Raw genomic sequence first — 24,392 nt, 5'->3', positions numbered from 1 at the left:
CTATCTTTATGACTTCTTGCTCTGAAAAAAGGGGTTACCCAGGATGTCTGCCCAGCAGTGGGGCTGCAGAAGTTCAAGAGGATGAGGAGATGGGCGTGGGCACCGCCTATCTCCCCCCATAGGTGAAGGTCTGAAGAACCACCTGGAGAACCCTAGGAGCACTGACATCCCCATTCAACTCGAGGAACAGCTCACAGCCCTAACACAAGTTACCACATGCAGAGAAATCTGGAAGACATCTGGGGAACATAATGAAGGACTAGACAATTTCACGCTTTCACAGATGAAACTGCAATTAAACTATACATGCACAGTGCTGTGTTATTTTGGTAATACAGGGACACAATTTAATGATTCTAAGGATTTTTTTGTAGTTTTTTTTTTTACAAGTCAGGTGCCATAAACATTCAAATAATCCATCTTTTAAAAAGTACGTTTACAACATCAAAAGAATTAAGATGAAATATAAACCTTTCTACTTACAATTTTTATACAGATTAACCAAATCACAAATACCACAAATAAATGTTAATGTTAAATTGTAACAATATAATGAATAAACATTCAGATTCTTAATAAAATCTTCCTTTAACATTTTTTAACTTACCATTATACTAAATAATCTATGCAGAATTTTGGGGTACAATACCAAGAAGGCACCAACAGTACAAAGCAGATACAAAGCAGTTTCAGAACTTTCTTGAGTGCTCTACACGGATAAACAGCACAAAAAAAGGCAACAAGCTTTAGGTAAACCTGGTGCAACCCTGGAGGACTTGCTCTGGATTTCCATTTGTTTCTGACCCATCATGTCAAGGTGGATGACGTAAGAGAAACCACATATTCACTGTTATAGCTTCTCATCTGCACTACAGGAGTATCATGTTTCAAACACCAGCATAACAATTTTAAAGCACAAATGCTTTAAAAATGTATAAGCAAAAGGATTGCTCAGATTTTCAAAACCATTACATTTACAAAAATATTTCCCTTAAACTTGGGATTGCTCCAAAACATTGATTTACAAATATAAAAGTATTATGGAAAGACCCAAAGCATGTGTGCGTGTGTGTGTATTAACATACTGTTACCATACTATATAAAAGTTACCAATTTAAAAACCATATTAACATATAAGCAAATAAAGAGAAAACAGTCTCCTCTGAATGGCTGAAATATTACGTGGCATGCGGTGTGGGTAGTTTACCTTTGTGATTCCTTAGAGAAAACCACTGGTGAGCCACATGTAGCTTCTCAAAGCTACCGGTTACCTCTACACCCACTGCCTGTGCCCAAGAGCAGAAGGAATGAGTGTGCACACACCAGGCACTGTGCACTGCACACAGAATACAGTATTCTTCTACCCAGATGCCACAATGTCTGCCTATCTCTGCTAGCTTCGAGGACCTGTGTCAGGACAGAGTCCTCAGGATTAGTTCTTTTAAATCCATCCCACTGGCTTGTTCAGTATTTCTTTTATACTAAATGAAAGGACTGGAATGTTTCAACAGGAATTTTTTGCTTACATTTTAGACACCAAAAAAGCTATTAGTCTGAAAGCTTATTTGAACAGACTCATAGTGAAGGTGCTGTTCAGTGTCACTAATATGAATTAAGATGACCTAATCTGTACATTTTTACAAATGTAAGAAGAGCCAAAATGATGCATCTACTACACATGATAGCTAGCGCTTTTCATAGGTACCTTGGTTAGGACCATTCTCTGCCCTGTTACATTATGTTTGGCATGATTAATAAGAAGCACACAACTTACGGCTACAATGATTCTAGAATGAAGTTAGTGGTTTCATGCCAATCTGATTCCACAGTACCAGGAAGGGGAATGGGAAGGAGCTCACAGTCTCCAGATGTTAGTAGCCAAGGCTATGGTTTTCTATTTAGAAGATGATTGCAAATTAACCTCATAATAGTAACTTTCCACTTAAAAAGAAACAAGAGTAATAAAACTGTCAATGTTTTTTTAAAAATGAAAACTGACTTATCAGTGTTATCACGTAACAGTCAAATTTCCGTGTCCTGTCAATGCTGTGTGGACCTTCCGATGGCAGCTCTGAGCACGCAAGTGAAAAGCGTCGTATTTCAGGGCAAGAATAGAGATGTGGTTCTGTTTTCTGAGGATGAGCCAGCTATCCTTCCTCAGCCACAGGACTGGTGAGCGTGAGCACCCTGGGCTGGGTGGTGAGGACTACGTACTGCGGGGCGGCCCTTCCCAACTCTTGGCTGTGCCCAGCAGCAGCAGCTCTGGGGCACACGGGCAGGCCCTCTTTAGAGAGAACCAGGGAATCCAACCTGAGATGTTGGGGCTTCTTTGTTAGGGTTTGACAGAATATTTAAGACCTAAGATTGTGAATAAAGGAACATGACAGAATTGATTCTCTGCCGAGCAGAGGTAAAAAGGACCCTACAGAAGTACCTTTCTAACTCATCGTATGTAAATCCAAGTGCTGGGCCAGTGCCTGGGTGGCAGAGTGAGGCCTGTGAGCATTTCTGTGTTCAGCACAACCTGAACCTGACTGTCCATTCAGACACGCTGATCCAGAGGAAAGCAACACTGAATCTTAACATGAATGTGAAGATAGAAGATGTACATTTATTTTCATGAATTACAAATGCATTTCTGTTCATATTAGCAGGCAGTCTTTATATAACCCATTCTCCATTGCTGTCAAAAATCAAACAAGAAAAAAAGACAGCTGAGAAATGAAAAGCTAAAAATAGAATTAAGAATTATTTTTCCTAAATGATCTGCTGGATAGCATTTTCCGTGGAACACAACTCAGAGGTAACAATAGAGTTTTCATTTCAATCGTAGGCATGTGGCACTTGGACAGTCATCTCTGCACAGAAAGCTGTAACAGTCATGCGAGGGTACAGTAATTATTGAACAAGGCAAATTTCTCACCACAGAGAGCAGTGGGGAAGTCAAGAGGAGGCACCGCACTGGGACAGAACACCGAGTCAACTCTACAGTACACAGTGGCAGGAACAAATACTTAAAGAGATCAGTAAAATATGGATAGAGCTCCAAACACGAGTTAGTGCTAGCTTTTTCTGATGGTCTGACTCAGCAGTATCAGAAATATTTGAGTACTTGAGGACAGAACAGTGCTTCATGTCATGAGCTCATGGAGGCTTTATTACAAATTGTTATATTGTAGGTTGAAAAATGAACTTGAGATGCTGACATGCTATAGAAGGAAAAAGAATTGTATACTTTCTCATTTTAAGACGCAGTGTTCCTCTCTGCTAAATCCTCAGGCATGGAACATGGTTACTGAAACACGCACATTTGAAGTAGCTCAAGGGCGTATGTGCACCAGCATATGGAGTTCCACCCTGGGACATCCCCAGAAATCGCCCACAGCTCAGCACTGCAACCTTTGGACTTCTCTCACCAAATGTCAAGTGAAGCTGCCACTTTAAATCTTTTTTTGTAAGTCTTACAAACATTAAGTACTGCACATAATGCTTCTTGGCAAGTGTTACACCTCTATACGGTACAAGTGACCACAGTAAGTCTACACAGTGACACTGCTGGGTGCAGTACTTCCTTTTTATTTAGAAAAATGACTGCATTTTCTAAAAGCTGGGCCAATAGCACATACCTTATATATGTTAGTGACTACCATGATATGAGAAAAGACGTGGACAAGTGCTCCCCAAGGATTCCCGAGATGGGAGCACCTGCTGAAAGCTGCGACATCAGCCAAGGTATTTCCACATGCTCCTGCTCTGGGCAAACAGTTATGGTCAAAAGGTGAAGTGCAAATAAGGGGCTGTCACTGACTTAAAGTGCCCTAGGTAGTAGCCTTCCCTATCATAAAGTGAGATGCCAGTGACTAGAGCCAATTGGGGAAGAATCTCTCTCTGGTGTGGCTGCATGGTCAGCAGGGCATCATGTAGAAAAGGATTCAGGAGAGGGAGGAACCACTGCATCTTTCAAACCAGAAAGCGATTAGTGACTAAAGCAACAGTAAGCGGTAGGTGCACTGAAGTACATACTGCCGCAGGTCACCAATGGGTGACACACACAGGGCTGCCAGGAGGAATTCTCTGGACTGAAGAAATTCTTTGAAAGCATAAAAGCCACAACTACCAGAAACCGCCCCTCCAAACGGCTCAAAGGAGTCAAAGTGGATAAGCCAAGACGGGCTGGAGACAGGACCAGGGGTCAAGAACTGGGAAGAAGAATACCGATGTCTGAGCACGTCCAGTCCTCTGAGCCCTTGTCCTATAGAAACACAAACAGACCACTGAGTTAAGAGTGAGCCATGTAAAAAACAGCATCGTCATCAGCATCACAAAACACAAAAGTGACAAGAATGAACCACATTAAAACAGCAGCAGCAGCAGTAGCATTATGAAAATAGAAAAGAGAAAAAAGACTCCTGCAAAATGGCCATTTCTTTGGACACCCTTGGGCAAGGATAACACATGGCAGTTCTGAAGGGGCCAGGGTTAGCCCTCACTCCATAGACACCTCCTCTCAGACAGTTCTGAGGTGGTTTCCACAACACTCATAGGAAAGACGCCACCCCCCAGCCTATGCCGACTGCAGTGTTCCCAAGATGCCCTTTATTTACCGTAAGATATCCAACACTAGTGCTTCCTTCAGCAGCACATATACTAAGATATCCAACACTACTCCATGGTCAAAATTAGAGTTTAAGGGCCTTTGTAAAATAATACATCTTTATGCAAAAGGGTCTTCTGCCACCTCCTATTCTTAGCAAGTCTCTCTAAATGACCAGCTAGGACAGAGTTAACTGTACAGGCAGGGGACAGTGCATTGCTAATAATGCTCACATCTTCTTTGATTGAGGGCAAAACAGTCCTGGTGGGAAGTGTGAGTGAGGATAATGGGCTGGGGTTTTGGAAAGGCAAGGAGCTGTGACTGGTTCCCACGGGCAGGAGAGGTGCTGATCATGCAGGTCAGAGGTGATCTGACAGGTTCCCACGAGGCCTCTGAACCAGCGCCCTGAAAGGAAGCATTTCCCTCACTCTATGCCCAGCCGGGGCCGACCTGGAGCATCACACCAGGAAGGCATGAGCAGCACGCTTTCCCTGTTTTTCCAATGTCTCTACTTTTACTTGGAGAAATTCTATTCCAAACCAAATCTACTCCAACTGTTTACAGGCTAGTAGTTCTCAGATGCTAGCCTGGAAAGCCCCTGGAGGGCTTGCTAGAACAGATTGCTAGGGGTGGGCACAGAGCAGCCACACCTGCAGAGCCACTGCCTCCTGGCCTCCACTGTAAGTAATGAGTGAACTTCACTCCCAGCTATCGATCACTTTGTCCCATCCCCCCTTTTTTTTTTTTTTGAGACAGAGTCTCACTCTGTTGCCCAGGCTGGAGTGCAGTGGTGCAATTTCAGCTCACTGCAACCTCCGCCTCCCAGGTTCAAGCAGTTCTCCTGCTGCAGCCTCCCGAGTAGCTGGGACTAGAGGCACCCGCTACTACATCCAGCTAATTTTTGTATTTTTAGTAGAGGCAGGGTTTCATCATATGGGCCAGGCTGGTTTCAAACTCCTGACCTCAAATGATCCACTCACCTAGGCCTCCCAAAGTGCTGGGATTACAGGCATGAGACACTGTACCCAGCCTGTCCCATCCTTAAAAGTGAAAACTGCCACTCAAATCATGTTCTGCATTCTGTGGTTCAGATGAAGAAGCCTGGTGGAGGAGGCCAGTGGGGCAACCAAGTGTCTCAAAATGCAAACAAAACACTCTTCCCCTTTGGAGATTCTCATTGGTGTGAAATGTTTTCCAGCATGAAAATCTAGCAGAGTATCACTTGCTATTTCACAGAGCACTTTCAGAGCTGTGGTTTTTATCTGCCACTCAGGAGTTGGGGCAAGAAGAATGGGCTAACTATAACCAAACTGTGGACTTGGAGATGGGCTAAGAGGGAGAAGTGGTCTCTTTTACGTAGAGGTGAACTGCAGCCAAACCTATGGGTTGGCAGGAAGTTAAAGCTGCCCTAAAATGCTTTCATCTTCAATAAACCAAAGGGAAATGCGGTTCATGCCCCTAGTGATCAATCCACCTGAGAAAATTCACAATCAGGCAGATGAAGAAGGAAGTTGAGCACTGATCTCTACCTTCACCCGCCTCACAGGGACTGAGGACATGAGCTGGGTAGGAATGAGGCTTGTCACAGGTAGTAGGCATGTTCAGCTTTTAAACTTGCCCATGGAAACATTTCTAAAACTGACCCCCTTAAGCAAAATACAATGAATATAATTTGACCCTTAAGACCTTTCGGCGACCACTACAAGTATCACTTGATTGCTTCCTTTACCAAAGGGGCCCCACAGCTGTGCTCTGTGGTCCTGGGGTGTATGTTTCTAGGCCTTTCCTGATGCAGCCAAACGGTCAGCTGTGCCCTCCCAGTGTTCCCATGTTTTATTACACCTTTACCTCCTGAGGTCTCCAATTTAGAGCTCCTGATCTCCGGTGTGTGGGCTGGAAACTCAGAGACAATGCTCCTTAGTATTGTGAATGAGTCCTGAGACCTTTCCCAGGGAACAAGGCTAATCACAGGCAGTGCGCAGCCTGCCACTGTTTCATGCTGGCAAACATTTCAAGAAAATGGCATTCTAGGTCCAAAATACCTGGATTCTCTGCCTAGTTTTGCCACTTGATGTACAATTTTGAGCAAAGTGCTCAAAGGCTCCTGTCTTCAGTTTCCTCAATTACAAACATGGATGCATGCTGACTTCCCAAAATTCTGTTGTGATCACCAAAATGAAATGTTTATGAAAGAACCTATCCCATAGTTTAATCAGCCAACCCAGCCCCAGCTTCCCCTGGATTCATGTGATATTCTAGATGATTAAATTGTAAGTCAGTCTAGATGCTGGCAACTTCCTTTGCAATAAATGGATAAAATGAGATGGGTTGATGGGTGGATAGAGGAACAGATGGACAGATCTATGAGAAAAGAAGTAAGATGTTAATGTTAACTGCGTAATCTAGGTGGTGGGAATATGGGTGTCTAAATTCCTTCAACTTTGCAGAATAGTTGAAAACTGTCACTAAAAGAATGTTGGGGAAAAAAATCATGCTATAAGCACATAGGGAGCATCTGTGTGTCTTCTGTGTCTGGAGCAAATGAACAACACACAGAGGTGACTGTCCTTGCCACGCCGGGACTCTCAGAGTGGTGGTGGACCTGACAGGGATACTGGTCCCCTGCCTTGCAAGGCTGGCTTCAGGAGGCGTTCTGCCAGTAACTGCGTCCTGTGGCCCCAGAAGCAACCCTGCCTCTGTCTTGCCATCCTTGTGCCTGTGGTGCTGCCTGTCTCTCCAGTGGTCTGGCCAGTTGTCCCCCAAGTCCCTGCTCTCAGAGGTCCTCCTGCATCCTTACTGCTGCCAGAGTCACCTGAGCCACTGGTTCAGGTCAGGCAGCTATCTGTGAGGGAGAGCTGGCCTCCTGGGGAAGCAAGGGCCACAGCCTGGGCTGGCCTCTTTCTCTGCAGCCCCCCTCTTGCACAGCTGTCTGGCATGTCCACCTTCCAGGTTCTACACAGCTGTGCCCCTTCCCAACCAGCAAAGAACCCAACTGTCAGGTTTCAGCTGCAGCACAATTGCCTTCAGTCGGCCACACTCTGCAAGGCTTTAATGTCTGCCCTACTCTCTGGGGCCCACCATGCCTATGTCCACCTCTGGGACTCTGTACGCTTCTTGTTGTTTACATTTCCTGCTAAGAGGCGCTGGAAAGCAAAGCCTGGGTTTTATTCATCTTTGCTCCCTTCCTAACTGGCAAAACGAAGTGCTCAATGCTGATTAAATGATGAAAAACAAATTATCACGTCAACCCCAGAAGCTCTTTTATACTAAAAATGTGCACAGCTGTGTGTGTGTGTCTTTCTCCCCTACTACGTGGTCCCCTCTGAGGCTGTGTTTAGGTCCTGCTTGCTCCGCTTGTTCTTGGTGTCTAACGCAGACTAAGCAGGCAGCACTGCTGCCTGACCTGAAGCGACAGAAAAGATGAGATGCTCACAGGCCACCACCTGGCTGAGGGAAAATGACTGTGAAAGGAATTGTGAAGGAAGAAAAGCAACATTAGTTGCTCAGCTCAATCTTCTAGGTTCTGTAAAGGGCAAGAGAGTGAACCTCTCAGGCCTCGCAGGGCATCCAGGTCTGTTATGACTACCCCACTCCGCTGCTGTAGAGGAAAGGCAGCAAAGGTAACCTGTGAGCAAATGCAAGGCCCTGTGCGATTCCATTTACAAAAACAGGCAGCGGGCTGACCAAGGTCTAGTTAATCTGACCTTGTACAGACACTGGGAGTGTGTCCTGGAGCCTCACGGAGGGAGAAGGACAGACTCTTGAGAAACAGAGACAATTGCTCCACTGTGAGCACCTCACAGAGGAGCCAGGAAGGAAGCTCTGTGGGGACTGCAGGTGTGAAAATGGTTGGATCCTGGGGCCCAGCTTTCTGTCAGTGAGTGATTGTGCAAATCACTGTGGCTAACACCTCCTCCACTGGAGAGCCACATGTGTATGGGGCAACAGAAGACATGAACCAGCTCAGGCCCCTGCTGATAACAGACTTCTTTCTCAGTCACTCCGCAGGGCTTATGGCTAGCAGTCCACTGCACATCCTGTTCGCGTGACTCCACAACACTTCCCTTGGGTTTGAGAGATCATCTTTTGGGGTGCGTCTGGTGTTAACAGCAGGCTAAGTGAGGGCTTAACAGTGCCAGCAGCCCTGCCTCCCCCAAGTTGGTGGGTTTAGAAAACTTGGGAGTCTTTCAGACTTTGCCTTTCCTCCTTCTCTTGAATTTGCCGCTTCTCCCCACTTCATTTCTAGTCCAAGGCTACGGCCCCTTTGGTATGGAAGACCAGGCATTTGTTCTTAGCTGATCTCCTACCCAGTCTTCCCTCATTTCAACCCCTCCTGCTTTGATGTCAGACTTTTGAAAACACCATTTTCCAGCCCCCAAACTACTAGTGTCTATTCCCTACCAATTCCCTGCTATGTTGCCCTGCCTGGCTTTCAGGGCTATCTGCTTGGAGGCTGAGTTGGTCATGTCAGTCCTCAGCTCTTGTCTACTTGGTTCTTTGTTCTTAGTGACGGGGAATGGACGCCTGTAACTGCAACCCGGTTCTGTCCAAAGCATCTCCCCAGCAACTGCTTCTGCTTTGGTTCCCAATTCTTTATTCACTGCTCCTTTCTACAGAGTTCTAAACACAAGTCCAGTTCTCTCTCCTCTTGTCACATACTCTCTAAAATCAAGATTTGCATTCTTTTCCTGTATACTTTTTTTTTTTTTTTGAGCCAGGGTTCACCCAGGATGGAGTGCAGTGATACAATCATAGTTCACTGCAGCCTTGGACTCTGAGATTCAAACGATCCTCTCCCCTCAGCCTCTCAAAGTGCTGGGATTATAGGCATGAGCCATTGCGTTGGGCCTGCTCAATTTTTAAAATCTACCAATATTGTCACATTGTTCACCTCCCCTTATGACCTAAGCACATGTAGCTTCTGTGCAGGCCCATGTAAATCCCTCTGACAGGCCAGCCCAGCCTCCATCTCCTGGATGAAGTTTCTCCAGCTCTCCAGCCTACACTGCTAGTCTGAAACGGTAACAGGGTCTGGGCCCCTTGCATGTGACATCAACTGTAGAACCAGGTCCCAGCTAGGAGTTTCTGAAGGGGCAGGCACAGAGGACTCTTAACACTAAATCTATTTAACTGGTGGCTCTGCTTTCCATGGGAGGAAGGGAGTCCTGAGGCAAACCCTTTCCAGAGAGATGCTCATGTAACTGTGAAACTGCTCTGGACAGGCAGTAAGGAATGGATGAGAACCCAAAGATGAACAATCTAGAATATGAAAAAGTTGCTTCCAAATAATCACATTCACTACCCTTGAGAGTAAAGGAGGTACTTGGAGTTTCTAATAAACAAGAGAGAGATTCCTAAAAGAATATATGTAACTTTCTAAATAATTTTTAATTCTAAATTTAAAAAATACCTTTCAATAAGGAGCTTGGAAAAGAATACAAAATAATGGACCTTGAGAAACATAATATTCTAGAAACAAAAGGCAGTGCCTCCCTTGCTAGAGTTCACTGTATTAAAGCTCCAGGTACCTGACAAATTTAAGATCTGTATCCTGGCTGGAATCTAGCAGTCTCTTCAAAAATTAGTTCTTTGAGCTTTTCCTTAGGCAAGTCATCCAATTCCATGTCAAACTTGAATGGTGCTTCGGCGATGGGCTTTCAGAGAAAACAAAACATTTAACAGTCAAAGTTGTTATGGGTAAGGCAGTAATTTACTGATTCATAAAATGACCACTGTTCAGATTCTGAATTTATACAACAGGACTGACGTCTCATAAAAACTTAAGAGTTGCTGGCCGGGTGTGGTGGCTCAGGCTGGGCGCAGTGGCTCACACCTGTAATCCCAGCACTTTGGGAGGCTGAGGCGGGCGGATCACTTGAGGTCAGGAGTTCGAGACCAGCCTGGCCCAATATGGTAAAACCCCGTCACTACCAAAAATACAAAAAATTAGCCGAGTGTGGTGGTCCACGCCTGTTATCTCAGCTACTCAGGAGGCTGAGGCAGGAGAATCGCTTGAACCCAGGAGGCAGAGGTTGCAGTGAGCTGAGATCGTGCCACTGCACTCCAGTCTGGGTGACAGAGTGAGACTAAGAGTTGTGCCCACGCTCCTGAAGGTCTCATAAGCACTTAGACTGGGAGCAACTGAATCTGTTTAAAGTGCTTTTCTGAACTTACCACAAATCCCAGAATAATTTTTAAATGTTTTAAGGCAGTGAATGTTGAAATAAGAGAAATGTGTTGCTGTGGGGGTGGTGGTACGTTTATCTAATCAACACCCATAATACTAAAATACATGCATTTCATTAAATAAATCATGGTATCTTTATATGAAAAAACATCTTAGAGCTGTTAAAAATTAAGCTGCAAGGCCAGGCACAGTGGCTCACACCTGTAATCCCAACACTTTGGGAGGCCAAGGTGGGCGGATCATGAGACCAGTCTGACCAACATAGTGAAACTCCATCTCTACTAAAAATACACAAAAATTAGCTAGGCATGGTGGCAGGCCCCTGTGGTCCCAGCTACTTGGGAGGCTGAGGAAGGAGAATTGCTTGAACCCAGAAGGCAGAGGTTGTAGTGAGCCAAGATTGCGCCACTGCACTCCGGCCAGGACAACAGAGCAAGATTCCGTCTTAAAGAAAAAAACAAAAAACAAAAAACAAAAAAAAAAAAACTGGCCAGGCACGGTGGCTCACACCTGTAATCCCAGCACTTTGGGAGACCGAGGCAGGTAGATCATGAGGTCAAGAGATCGAGACCATCCTGGCCAACATAGTGAAACTCCATCTCTACTAAAAATACAAAAATTAGCTGGGTGTGGTGGTGTGTGCTTGTAGTCCCAGCTACTCGGGAGGCTGAGGAAGAAGAATTGCTTGAACCTGGGAGGTGGAGGTTGCAGTGAGCTGAGATCATACCACTGTACTCCAGCCTGGCCTGGTGACAGAGCAAGACTTAATCTCAAAAAAGAAAAAAAAATTAAGCTGCAAAGAAGATTAATAGGAAAATGCCTATGTTGTGTCAAGAGAATGAAAACTATTTTATTTTTAAAATTTAGATAAATATAACACTGAGAAGGAAATACTCCAAAATGTTAGTAACTGTAACAATATTATAGAGCTACATCTTTGTAGTATGAAAAAAATCTCTCTTGTATTTTCTTACAAGTTTTCTTTTCATTTTCTTTTTTGATACAAAACCTCGCTTTGTTGCCCAGGCTGGAGTGCAGTGGTACGATCCTGGCTCACTGCAACCTCTGCCTCTTGGGTTCAAACGATTCTCCTGCCTTAGCCTCCGGAATAGCTGGGATTATAGGCGCCTGCCATTACACTCGGCTATTTTTTGTATTTTTAGTAGAGACGGGGTTTCACCATGTTGGCCAGGCTGGTCTCGTACTCCTAACCTCAGGTGATCCACCCACCTTGGCCTCCCAAAGTGCTGGGATTACAAGTGTGAGCCACCACACCTGGCCCCATTTTTTTTTTTGAGACTGAGTCTCATTCTATTGCCCAGGCTGGTGTGCAGTGGCATGATCTCGGCTCCATGCAACCTCCGCCTCCCGGGTTCAAGCGATTCTTATGCCTCAGCCTCCAGAGTAGCTGGGATTACAAACACGCACTACGACGTCCAGCTATTTTTGTATTTTTAGTAGAGACAGGGTTTCCCCATGTTGGCTAGGCTGGTCTCGAACTCCTGACCTCAAGTGATCCGCCTGCCTCGGCCTCCCAAAGTGTTGGGATTACAGGCGTGAGCCACTGCACCCAGCCCCCATTTTAATTTTTAACCATACTCCAGAAAGCTATTTAAGTAAAATATAAACTGCCTATTTAGATCAAAGAACCCCATACACACTCAGTGACAAACAATGATTATTTTTTAGAGAAAGAGTTTTGCTCTGTCACCCAGGCTGGAGTGCACTGGTGTGATCACAGCTCACTGAAACCTCGATCTCCTAGGCTCAAGCGATCTTCCCACCTCAGCCTTCTGAATAGCTGGGACTACAGGTGTGAGCCACCATACCTGGCCACATTTTGATTTTTAAATGCCCATGAACTAATGCAATGTTACAGAACTAAGCTGATGATGATACCAGCTGTCAATCAGCGAATGCCTAGATTCTCACGTCTCACCCATGTAATCCTCACGAGGCCTTTAGGGGAGGAAGCACAGACCCCAAACTCTGCACTAAGCTTTGGCCATCTGAAAGGGGAGAAGGACTCATGTCCAGAAGAATAAATAGCTCAGCCCGAAGGAGGGCTATGCATCTAGGATCACAGAAGGTGTCCTACACGCATCATCCACCACCCCAGCCAGCTGATTTGGACTCAGAAGCCTGGGAAATCTCCAGCCCACTAAGCTTATAAGAGCCCCAAACCTGTATTATCACCTATTCTGTGTTACTGGTTACGTTGTAGGTATTTCTTTTTTTTCTTTTTTCTTTTTTTTTTTTTTTTTTTGAGACGGAGTCTTGCTCTGTCACCCAGGCTGGAGTGCAGTGGCGCAATCTCGGCTCACTGCAAGCTCCGCCTCCCAGGTTCACACCATTCTCCTGCCTCAGCCTCCCGAGTAGCTGGGACTACAGGCGCCCGCCACCACGCCCGGCTAATTTTTTGTATTTTTAGCAGAGACAGGGTTTCACCATGGTCTCGATCTCCTGACCTCGTGATCTGCCCGCCTCGGCCTCCCAAAGTGCTGGGATTACAAGCGTGAGCCACCTCGCCCGGCCAGCGTTGTAGGTATTTCACAAGCTGCCTCACTTGTTGCTGGAGGTACGGAGATGGATGTGGAAGGGAAAACTGATTCTTTCAAAAACAGGAGGGTAAAGACTATTCTCTGTGCATATGAGCCTCAACTAGAACAATCGAAACTTTTGGTTCATATTGCATTTTTCTTTGTTATCCTCCAGAGAATAAAGTTGAAACTGAACCCCAGAGGAACCAGAGAGCCAAGGCACTAGGACTGTCTTGGGGAGAACATGACATGCAGCATCTTCTACTTGAATGCCCCGCCTGCTCTGAAGAGCTGCCATATCCACTCTGGCCTCATCACTTCTTACAACAGGCTCTCGTGTCCTTGTCTCTAGGGAATAGCACACCTGACACGGAGTCGCCAAGCCACAGTGGAAACTGGCCAGGTTGACTTCCCTCCCCACTCTGTGTGCTGTCCCTGTCAGCAGGCCGCCCACCTCCTCTCCATCCTGGCCATCCTCAGGGCCAGCACTTCGCTTCAGGTGTCTCTTCCTGTCACACCATGACAATGGCCTCCAGTCTCAGACCCATGCCCTCTCTGTGCTCCACACTGGTGCAGGTGTCCCCTTTATACATGCGTTTTCCCCGCCCCTTCCCAATTGCAGGTGGCCTGGAGGAAGTCTTCTGAGATAGACAGAGTTATGGGGGAGGAGGTTTCAAGCTGTGCCCCACAGCACTTGTCCTCAAGGCAAAGGTGGGCTTGTTGGAAGAACCAGGTATGGCACCAGATACATCTTAGGAAAATCTAAGCAAGATATGGTTGGTCCACTGCTGGCTGATCTATGTCCCTGAAGCAGCAGCCAGGAACATGAGCTCTTACCTCGTCACTCGGGTCGTAATACTGCTCCAGATATGGGTGGGCCAGAGCCTGTTCTACTTCAATCCTCTTGTGTGGGTTGAATGTCAACATTTTGTCCAGTAAGTCCAGAGCTGGAAAGAGAAAGGTTTTGCAGTAGTGAGAGCAGAAGGAGTAGTCACAGAAATACTTCAATTTCCTGTTTAAGTAAACTTACCCACAAAACAACTGAGCTAAGCATGACTATGGAGAGAGCAGCCAGCACAAAGGGTGCTGACTATATCTCCAAGCCTCCTGAGACTGTGAACGTAGGGACCGACCATCTGACAATTGCAGACCGCAAACAAAAACAAAAACAAAACAAAAACACTGGCACTACTTAATGAAGCGTCTTTTCTGACAATGATCTTTTTTTTTTTTTTTTTTTTTTTGAGACGGAGTCTGGCTCTGTCGCCTAGGCTGGAGTGCAGTGGCGCGATCTCGGCTAACCGCAAGCTCCGCCTCCCAGGTTCACGCCATTCTCCTGCCTCAGCCTCTGGAGTACCTGGGACTACAGGTGCCCGCCACCACGCCCAGCTAATTTTTTGTATTTTTAGTAGAGATGGGGTTTCACTGTGTTAGCCAGGATGGTCTCGATCTCCTAACCTCATGATCTGCCCGCCTCGGCCTCCCAAAGTGCTGGGATTACAGGCATGAGCTATGGTGCCCGGCCGGCAATGATAATTTCTTTTTAGGTTATTTGTAGGCAAAGGTCAACTTCATCCATCTGCAAATTAGCACATACTATTAAGCCCTCAAAGTAGAATGATAAAATATCATTATTTCTTCTTAAAACATTTTAAAATTTAATTGTATATCCCTTCTCACTATTCCTAGAATGATAAAACAATCACATAAAATTTGGTACAATTTAATACTCATGATCAGTTTAAGGAATCACTTCTAGCCACTACTTTCAAGAAGTAAGTTTTCACTATTTAGTAAGAAAATGTTTTCTAACCCTTAAGAACAGTCAGTAGACCTTCCAAAGGGATTGCTTGGGTGTTGGGGGGAGGTGGGAGGCATCTTGCCGCCTGAGGTCACTGAAGGGCTGTGGGTGTGTATTTGTGCTTAGCCCCGGCCCCCAATTTTGACCTCCCTTGTTGCAACCCCTGACCTTAAGACAACAGGAGATGATAAACATGGTAAACCACATGCTGGACATAATGAGAAATTCTGCATAGAAAACATTTAAAAGTTATGTATGTTTCTATCTATAATCTTTTCAATACATACAAGTGCACTTTAGGAAATTATGGAATAATGATATTTTGTTTTATAGCCTAGATAACTTTTCAGAATAGAGAATCCAGACTGGTTTTGCTGTGACTGAAGGAGTGTCTGCGCAGTAGAAGAGGTGGTCATGCCTGCAGCTGTGACCCTGGGTCTGTGGGCACACAAACTGGCTAGGTTTAGGAAGTGGCCCTCTCAAGGGTCAGGACAAAGCAGCAGCATGATGGTCAAGAACCCAGGCATCTCTGGTTCAAATCCTACTTCCAAGGAACACTTGTAGATATGTGTACAAGACACACAACCCTTGCTGAATCTTAAGATTCCTGTGGTTGGCTGGGCATGGGGGCTCACGCCTATAATCCCAGCACTTTGGGAGGCCAAGGCAGGCAGATCACAAGGTCAGGAGATAGAGACCATCCTGGCTAACACGGTGAAACCCCGTCTCTATTAATAATGCAAGAAAAAAATTAGCCAGGCGTGGTGGCGGGTGCCTGTAGTCCCAGCTACTCGGGAGGCTGAGGCAGGAGAATGGCGTGAACCCGAGAGGTGGAGCTTGCAGTGAGCCGAGATCGCGCCACTGCACTCCAGCCTGGGCGACAGAGTGAGACTCCGTCTCAAAAAAATAAATAAATAAAAAATAAATTCCTGTGGTCTATTACATAGGTAATAAATCCCACTTTGCTTCCTGCTCTCAACCAGCCCTCCCCACGTAGAACTCACAGACATTTTCTCAAGGACTTTCTTGAAACTAGATTAAGTCATTTGGCTTTTCACCCAGTTAGACACTGTCTGTGCTAAGAAAAGTCCAGGAGGCCTGGACCACAATAAGATTCTAACAGTATTACTTCTAAACCATTGGGGGCAGTAGGGTCCTACTCAAACTTGTTAGTATTAAGTAGAGAGGCACTCCAAGCCAACTGAATGTTTTGCAGCTTAAGCATTTCTAAAACAGATCCGTTAGTTCCTTCAAGTTAAATAAATTCTAGGCCCTTAAACCTCCAGGCATAAATTTCAAAGGAAGACAGCTTTTTAAAAAAAGATTTGCTACTTGAAAAGTAGCTAGATCTCCAGCCTTCTTTTACTGCAAGTGCTATTTCTACATTATTCATAGCTACAGAAGGAGAAGAGGAGAACTGGGAAGCAGCTGGCAGGTGCGGATCCCACAGTCAAGAGTGTCCAGACTCCCTCCTCCCACACCACGTGGGCATCCATTGGTAACACTCAGATGGTGTGAATCATGGCTGCCTGTGTGGATGCTTACTTGGATACAGGTTTTATTTCCCCTGAAAGACTGGAAGTCCCTTTGAGGCGAGTGTTACACCTGACCACAAATCCTGACTTTCCCTAGCGCCTTCCAAAATGCCACATTTTCTCTTTCTGTGTTTTTTAAAACAGAGTTTGGATTTTGTTCTATGGCCCAGGCTGGAGTGCAGTGGCATGATCATAGCTTACTGCAGCCTTGAACTCCTGGGCTCAAGCAATCCTCCTGCCTCAGCCTCTCGAGTAGCTGGTACTACAGGCACATGTTACCACACCCAGCTAATTTTTTTAAATTAATTTTTTTGTAGAGATGGGGAGTCACTATGTTGCCCAGGCTGGTGTTGAACTCCTGGGCTCAAGCAATCCTCCTGCCTAAGCCTCCCAAAGTGCTGAGATTACAGGCGTGAGCCACTGTGCCTGGCCCTTCTCTTTTTTTTTCTTCTTCCCTTTTTCTGGAGAACGGGGTCTCGCTATATTGCCCAGGCAGGTCTCGAACTCCTGGGCTCAAGCTATCCTCCCGCCTCTTGCCTCCCTGAGAGCGGGGATTACAGGTGTGAGCCACCATGCCCAGCCTTTTTTTTTTTTTTTTTTTGAAATGGAGTCTTGCTCTGTTGCCCAGGCTGGAGTGCAGTGGCGCCATCTCGGCTCACTGCAACCTCCACCTCCTGGGTTCAAGCGATTCTCCAGCCTCAGCCTCCCGAGTAGCTGGGATTACAGGTGCTTGCCACCATGCCAGGCTAATTTTTTGTATTTTTAGTAGAGACGGGGTTTCACCATGTTGGCCAGGGTGTTCTCAAACTCCTGACCTCGTGATCCACCCTCCTTGGCCTCCCAAAGTGCTGGGATTACAGGTGTGAGCCACCGTGCCTGGCCAGCCTGGCCCTTCTCTTTAACTTCAAATAGTATATAACAACCTGATTCCAACTCTTTCTTCTAATCCATCCTTTTTTCCTTCTTGCCCTGTCCTGGACCTGGGGAAAACAGTCGACTGACTCTCCACAGTGCCTCTTCGTGTCCATCTTGCCTGCCTCGTGAAACTCTGACCCTGAAACAATGCTGCAACTTGTCACTTCCATCCTCAACTCATGTTTCTGTGCAGGGCCAGAGAAAAGACTGAACTGTGAAAAGTGTGCCAGTGCGACAGTGCTTCTCAAACTTTCTGATCTCAGAAACTCTTTATACTCATAAAAACTACTGAGGGTCGATTTAAAAACCAGTTAATTCTGCTCATAGCTCAAATAGTTACATGTGTGCTTTTCCCTGAGAAAACCACTGCATTCGGTATGCAGCGGAAATGCTATATGTGTTTGTCACACAGACATTGTGAAGAATGTATTAAGGATGGATTTAATACGGTGAGTACTTTTTACTGGCACTGGTTTTGAGCTGTGGGGGTGTGGCAGTGCAGAGCTCAGTAACCTCTCCAGTTCCACTGCCTTGACCTGGCTGTGGTGCTGGGGGCTCTGCTCACCATTGCTCCTGTACTACAAGTGCTGATGGCAACATAGAGAGCAGTGTGAGTAACTCCTTAAGAGGATTATTAAAACAGCTTTAACCTTGTGGACACCCTGAAAGGATCCCGGGGATCTCAGATGTTTAAGGAGCACACTATCAGTAACTATTGTGCTACAAAAACTCAAGATTTTCAGTCTCATCAAGGCCCTCAACAGCTTCTGCAAAGCCCTGGTCAGTCACCTCCTCTACTCTCAGATTTCACCCAACTTGCACGGCTTGAATCATGACCTTCTCGCTAACTGACCCTCATTACTCTCAGCATATCTTCTTGAGGGTGCTACAGAGAAAACTGAGGCGCCCAAGAGTGATCTTCCCAGAATTCCCTCCTAGCCAGATTCACCCACATCCTTACTGACAATGCCAAGAAAGATATCCTCTCTCTACTCAAAGCCAATTCTCCCCAACTTGTGGCCTGGTCCACAACCCCTTCCCCTCATGTGGACCAGTTGTTTCTGTCTCCACTTTCCATTTCAAACTTCCCACTTCCACTCAGTGTTTCAACTCCTCTTGCATGGTCACCAACAAGCCCTCATTGGAAAATCAACCCACATTTTCCAATCTGTATCTTGCTAGACCTCTCTGCTGCATGGACACTGCTGTGCATGCCTACTTTCTCAAAACGCCATCTTCTGCTTCTGTGGTATCACATGGCGCTAGTTTCTTTTCTTTGTCTCTATTCCATCTCTGTCTGAAGGTTTGTGTTCTCCGACTTCTCACAATCTCACTCTTCTTCTTCTTCTATTTTTTTTTGAGACAGGGTCTCACTTTATTGCCCAGGATGGAATCCAGTGGCCTGATCTCGGATCACTGTAATCTCTGCCTCCCGGATTCAAGCGATCCTCCTACTTCAGCCTCCTGAGTAGCTGGGATTACAGGTGTGTATCACCACATCAGGCTTATTTTTGTATTTTTGGCAGAGATGGGGTTTCGCCATGTTGCTCAGGCTGGTGTCAAACTCCTGGGCTCAAGTGATCCACGCGCCCTGGCCTCCCAAAGTGCTGGGATTACAGGTGTGAGTGACTGCACCCAGCCACAATCTCATTCTTCTATCTTTTCAATCTCTTGCATGATTTGAAAGACCACAGGTTAAATACCTCCCAAAGCTATCTTGAGCTGACGGTGACCAAGCTGTAGATCAATAAATCCAAGTCTGTGTAGGTAATAAAATAATATATAGCCTATGATTCCATTTAAAATCAATGTATGTATCTATATGGGTAATAACAAAGTCTGCAAGCTTTTCATACATTAGGTTATCTGAGAAATGGAGACAGACTTCTTATAGAAATTGCATTTTTTAATTAAAAAAAAAAAGTGGGGGCCAGGAGCGATGGCTCACACCTGTAATCCCAGCACTTTGGGAGGCTGAGGTGGGTGGATCATGAGGTCAGTAGATCGAGACCATCCGGGCTAACACGGTGAAACCCTGTCTCTACTAAAAAATACAAAAAATTAGCTGGGCATAGTGGTGGGGCACCTGTAGTCCCAGCTACTCTGGAAGCTGAGGCAGGAGAACGGCGTGAACCCGGGAGGTGGAGCTTGCAGTGAGCCGAGATCTCGCCACTGCACTCCAGCCTGGGCGACAGAGTGAGATTCCATCTCAAAAAAAAAAAGGGGGGGGGGGCGGGGTCTGGGTGTGGTAGTGGCAGGAGGATCCCTTGAGCCCATTAGTTCAAGACAGAACTGGGAAACATAGCAAGACCCCATCTCTACAAAATTTATTTATTTCAATTAGCCAGGCATGGTGCTTGCCCAAGCCCAGGAGTTCAAGGCTGCAGTGAGCTGTGATTGTGCCACTGCACTCCAGCCTTCCAGCCTGGGCAACAGAGGGAGAACCCTGTCTCTTCAGGAAAAAAAAAGGGGGGGTGGGAGGAGAAAATAGAATTCCTTATCTTCCTTCACTCTCAGGATCACCTGCTGGTTGTGCCCACCAGCATCCACTGCCCCTCTAATCCATCCAACTGTGTTTGCTATAGGGGAGCGCTCAGGCTTGCCCATGCTCCTGGGCTGTGCTGTGGGAATGGTGACACTCACTGGGCCATATTCACCTGAGTCCCCTTGGCCACAGTGACTGCTCAGGGATAGGCATGGCATCCAAGCTGAGCACAAAGAGGTGATGAGAGTCAGCCTAAGTCTTGGCTGCAGTGATCAGGTCAAGTGTCTTACTGTCATCATGAAAAGAGAGGCTGACTGACAGACAACCCAGAGCAAGGCAAAGCTGGATGATAAAGAAGTCCAGATTCTAGACACAGTGTCTGTACCCATCAATCCACATGAACTTTTCAGTTATCAGAGCCAATAAAGCTCTTTCTCGGGCCAGTAAGTTCTTGTTATGTGTAACTGTGGAACTCAAAAGACCTCAGACGGCTGACCCACCAAATCCGGCCTTCTGGTCTGTGTGAATGACTCACCCACATTCCCTTGCTCCCCAAGCACCATCATTCAATGGTAACCACTGCTTATCTTTTCACATATTTTGTTGAATTCTTTTCTATGCATTTTCTTTTAGAAGGCTGAAATCACATTATGTATGACAAATGCTGTTTTATCTTCCCTTAGTAAATATTGCTCATTAGCATTTTCTCCCACTATCAAAACTTTGTAAAAAAATCACTTTTAGCGGCCTTAAAATATTCCTTTAAGTAAGCATCTCATAATTTACTCAGCCATTTGATTAACATTTGGCACTTAGGTTGTTTCTAATGCTTAACAGGTGCCTTAAATTAAACATAGACTAAACCAAATTCTCAACTGCTGTCACCCAAACTGCTCCTCCTATAGTTTTCCTCATCTCAGTATTTCCTGCAGACTGTGTGTTCTTGTCCTTTGCTCATTTATTTATACACTGTGGTCTTAGATTTGTCTCTGCTCTTTAGTTACTAATAATATTAATAATGAATCTAAAGTTAACAATAATTCCTTAACTCTTTTTTTTTTTTTTTGAGACGGAGTCTCGCCCTGTCGCCCAGGTTGGAGTTCAGTGGCGCAATCTCGGCTCACTGCAAGCTCCGCCTCCCGGGTTCACGCCATTCTCCTGCCTCAGCCTCTCCGAGTAGCTGGGACTACAGGCGCCCGCCACCACGCCTGGCTAATTTTTTTGTATTTTTAGTAGAGACGGGGTTTCACCGTGGTCTCGATCTCCTGACCTCGTGATCCACCCACCTCGGCCTCCCAAAGTGCTGGGATTACAAGCGTGAGCCACCGTGCCCGGCCTCCTTAACTCTTTTAATTATCCTCTGAGGTGGGAACTACAAATTGTCTCAATTTTGGGTTGAGGAAATCATGAAACAGCTTAAATAACTTGTCCAAAGTCAAAAATCCAAGTAGCAGAACCTCGTTTGAACTCAGGAGGCTGACTCCAGAGCACCAGGTATAACCACTGTACTTTGCTGCCTTCTACAGAACAGTTAGGAGAAGGTCAAGTGTTACTCAATTTTGAACATTTTAGACCTATTGTCCACACCTAATCTAATTTTATTTAGCTTTTAAACTTTTGTGTGTCTCTCTTTCCTTGATGTTTGTTTTAAAACATAGGAGGTCTTTCTCCATGCAGAGATCAGAAAAATAATACTCTAAATATTGTTAGTTTCTCATGATATAATTTTTAAATAAGTATCAATTCTTTTAGAATTCATTTTGATGTGTAATGATTTAAATTGGTTTTCCTCCAAATAGCTATTCAACTAGCCCAGTACCATCTGCTGAATAATAATTTCTTCCCCCTCACTGAAGTCATTTGAGAGAATCGTAAGCTAAGACTCCTTTAAAGAAAAATTGGCCGGGCGCGGTGGCTCACGAGGTCAGGAGATTGAGACCATCCTGGCTAACACAGTGAAACCCCGTCTCTACTAAAAATACAAAAAATTAGCTGGGTGTGGTGGTGGGCGCCTGTAGTCCCAGCTGCTCAGGAGGCTGAGGCAGGAGAATGGCACGAACCCGGGAGGCGGAGGTTGCAGTGAGCCGAGATCAGCCACTGCACTCTAGCCTGGGCAACAGAGCAAGACTCCGTCTCAAAAAAAAAAAAAAAAAAAAAAAAAAAAAAGAAAAATCTACAATACTGCTGGTTTAAGGGATACAGCAATAAAAAATTTCCAACAAACATGAAAAAATTTCAATCTCACTCTTAATTACAGAAAAACAAATTAAATGCTACTCCCCCATTTGGTTGGCAGACCTAAAAGTTCAATACCCAGAATTGCTGGAACAAAAGACATGTGACGGAATTGCCAGACTGTCCTCTACAGAGATTTAACCAATTTACACTCCACCAGCTCTCTCTGAAAACACCCTTTTCCCCACAGCCTTGACCACACAGTAGGGTGTCAAACTTTGATGTTTGCTACTGTGATGAGGAGGACGTTTAAAAAAAAAAAAAAAGGAATTACTGACTTTTCAATGTTTGTATCTTGTATAATGAGTAAACACGAGTACCTTTTATATATTTAAGAGCTGTTTCAATTTCCTTTTCTGTGAACTCTCATTAAAAATTCTAGCTTGTAAGTTTTTTAATCTCTTGAGTTCCCTGAGGTCTTCCATTCATTTCCTGACAAATCTAGACTATCAGTTAGTTCTGTAAGAAAGCTCTCCCGATCTTTTTTTAATGAGTCCTCAGACTTCCCATCTCCAAACAGGTTCTTAATCCCTCTTATTGCTGGTACTATGTATGTCCAGGGCCTTAGAAGCCTTGATGGCACAGAACAGATACTCAAATCTATTCATTAGATGAATGAATTTATATATGTTTTCTTAAAAATATAAAAACAACTGGCCAGATGTGGTGGCTCATGCCTGTAACCCCAGCACTTTGGGAGGCCAAGGCGGGTGGATCCTGAGGTCAGGGGATCAAGACCATCCTGGCCAACATCCTGGCTAAAAATACAAAAAATTAGCCAGGTGTGGCAATGCGCGCCTGTAGCCCCACCTACTAGGGAGGCTGAGGCAGGAGAATTGCTTGAACCTGGGAGGCAAAGGCTGCAGTGAGCCGAGATTGCGCCACTGCACTCCAGCCTGGGCGACAGAGTGAGACTCCATCTCGAAAATAAATACATACATACATACATAAAAAGCAAAAATTAGCCAGGTGTGGTGGCATGCACCTGTAATCCCAGCTATTCAGGAGGCTGAGGTGGGAGAATCGCTTGAACCTGGGAGGCAGAGGTTGCAGTGAGCCAAGATTGTGCCACTGCACTCCAGCCTGGGAGACAGAGCAAGACTCTGTCTCAAAAAAAAAAAAAAAAAAATTAGCCACGCTCGGTGTCATGTACTTGTGGTCTCAGCTACTCAAGAGACTGAGGCGGAGGATTGCTTGAGCCCAGGAGGCGGAGATTGCAGTGAGCTGAGACTGTGCCACCGCACTCCAGCCTGAGTGGCAGAGTGAGACCTTGTCTCAAAACAACAACAAAAAAACATGGTAGAACTGTTGAAGTGCTGTTCTGAGATTTGGTCCCAAGAGACCTTGCAGCATAGGCTCTTGCTCTTTTGGAATATTTCTGCCATCATGAGAAACCACTGAGTCTAGTCTACTTTAGGATAAAGAGGCAACCGCAGGACGTTAAGATGTTAAACCACCACAATTGAGGGATGGTGGAGGGAGCCAGCAGATGACTGCAGTGCATGGCTGAACCCAGGCGGGCTCAGCAGAACTACCCAGCTGTGCCAGCCCAATGGACTCATGAACAAATGCATGGCTGTTATTTCAAGCCTGAGTTTTGGAGTGTTTTTTTAATGCAGTAATAGGTAACTGATGTAAACTTTAATGTCCAATGTGATTCTGGCTGAAGGACACTTACGGGTCATCCCTACAAGGGAACACTGTGTAGTCACTCTTTAACAACTAGAGGCTGGGTGCAGTGGCTCACACCTGTCCTGTAATCCCAGCACTTTGGGAGGCCAAGGCGGGTAGATCAACTGAGGTCAGGAGTTCATGACCAGCCTGACCAACATAATGAAACCCCGTCTCTACTAAAAATAAAAAAAAAATTAGGCCGGGTGCAGTGGCTCACGCCTGTAATCCTAGCACTTTGGGAGGCCGAGGTGGGCAGATCACGAGGTCAGGAGATGGAGATCATCCTGGCTAACACGGTGAAATCCCATCTCTACTTTTAGATTGTGTTTTTGTTTGGTTTCGTTTTGAGATGGAGTCCTGCTCTGTCACCCAGGCTGGAGTGCAGTGGCATGATCGCAGCTCACTATAACCTCAAACTCCTGGGTT

At 45.6% G+C, this 24,392-nt stretch overlaps 1 protein-coding gene across 1 annotated transcript in view; it reads right to left on the bottom strand.

Moving 5' to 3' along the window:
• Positions 1–295: 295 nt before the first annotated feature.
• Positions 296–24,392, bottom strand: part of MAPK1 (mitogen-activated protein kinase 1) — a 111,794-nt gene continuing 87,697 nt past the window's right edge. The window contains exons 7-9 of the mRNA XM_012508172.2: positions 14,159–14,268; positions 10,123–10,248; positions 296–4,252 (exon numbers count right to left, since the gene is read on the bottom strand). Of these exons, the coding sequence (XP_012363626.2) occupies positions 10,132–10,248; positions 14,159–14,268 (227 nt within the window). The 3' untranslated portion in view covers positions 296–4,252; positions 10,123–10,131. The remainder of the gene's footprint in view (positions 4,253–10,122; positions 10,249–14,158; positions 14,269–24,392) is intronic.

This window comes from Nomascus leucogenys, chromosome 7b (genome assembly GCF_006542625.1).
Source record: "Nomascus leucogenys isolate Asia chromosome 7b, Asia_NLE_v1, whole genome shotgun sequence".
Classification (NCBI taxonomy): domain Eukaryota; kingdom Metazoa; phylum Chordata; class Mammalia; order Primates; family Hylobatidae; genus Nomascus; species Nomascus leucogenys.
Note: the sequence above shows the minus strand (reverse complement) of the source record. Positions and strands in the feature narration are given on the sequence as shown.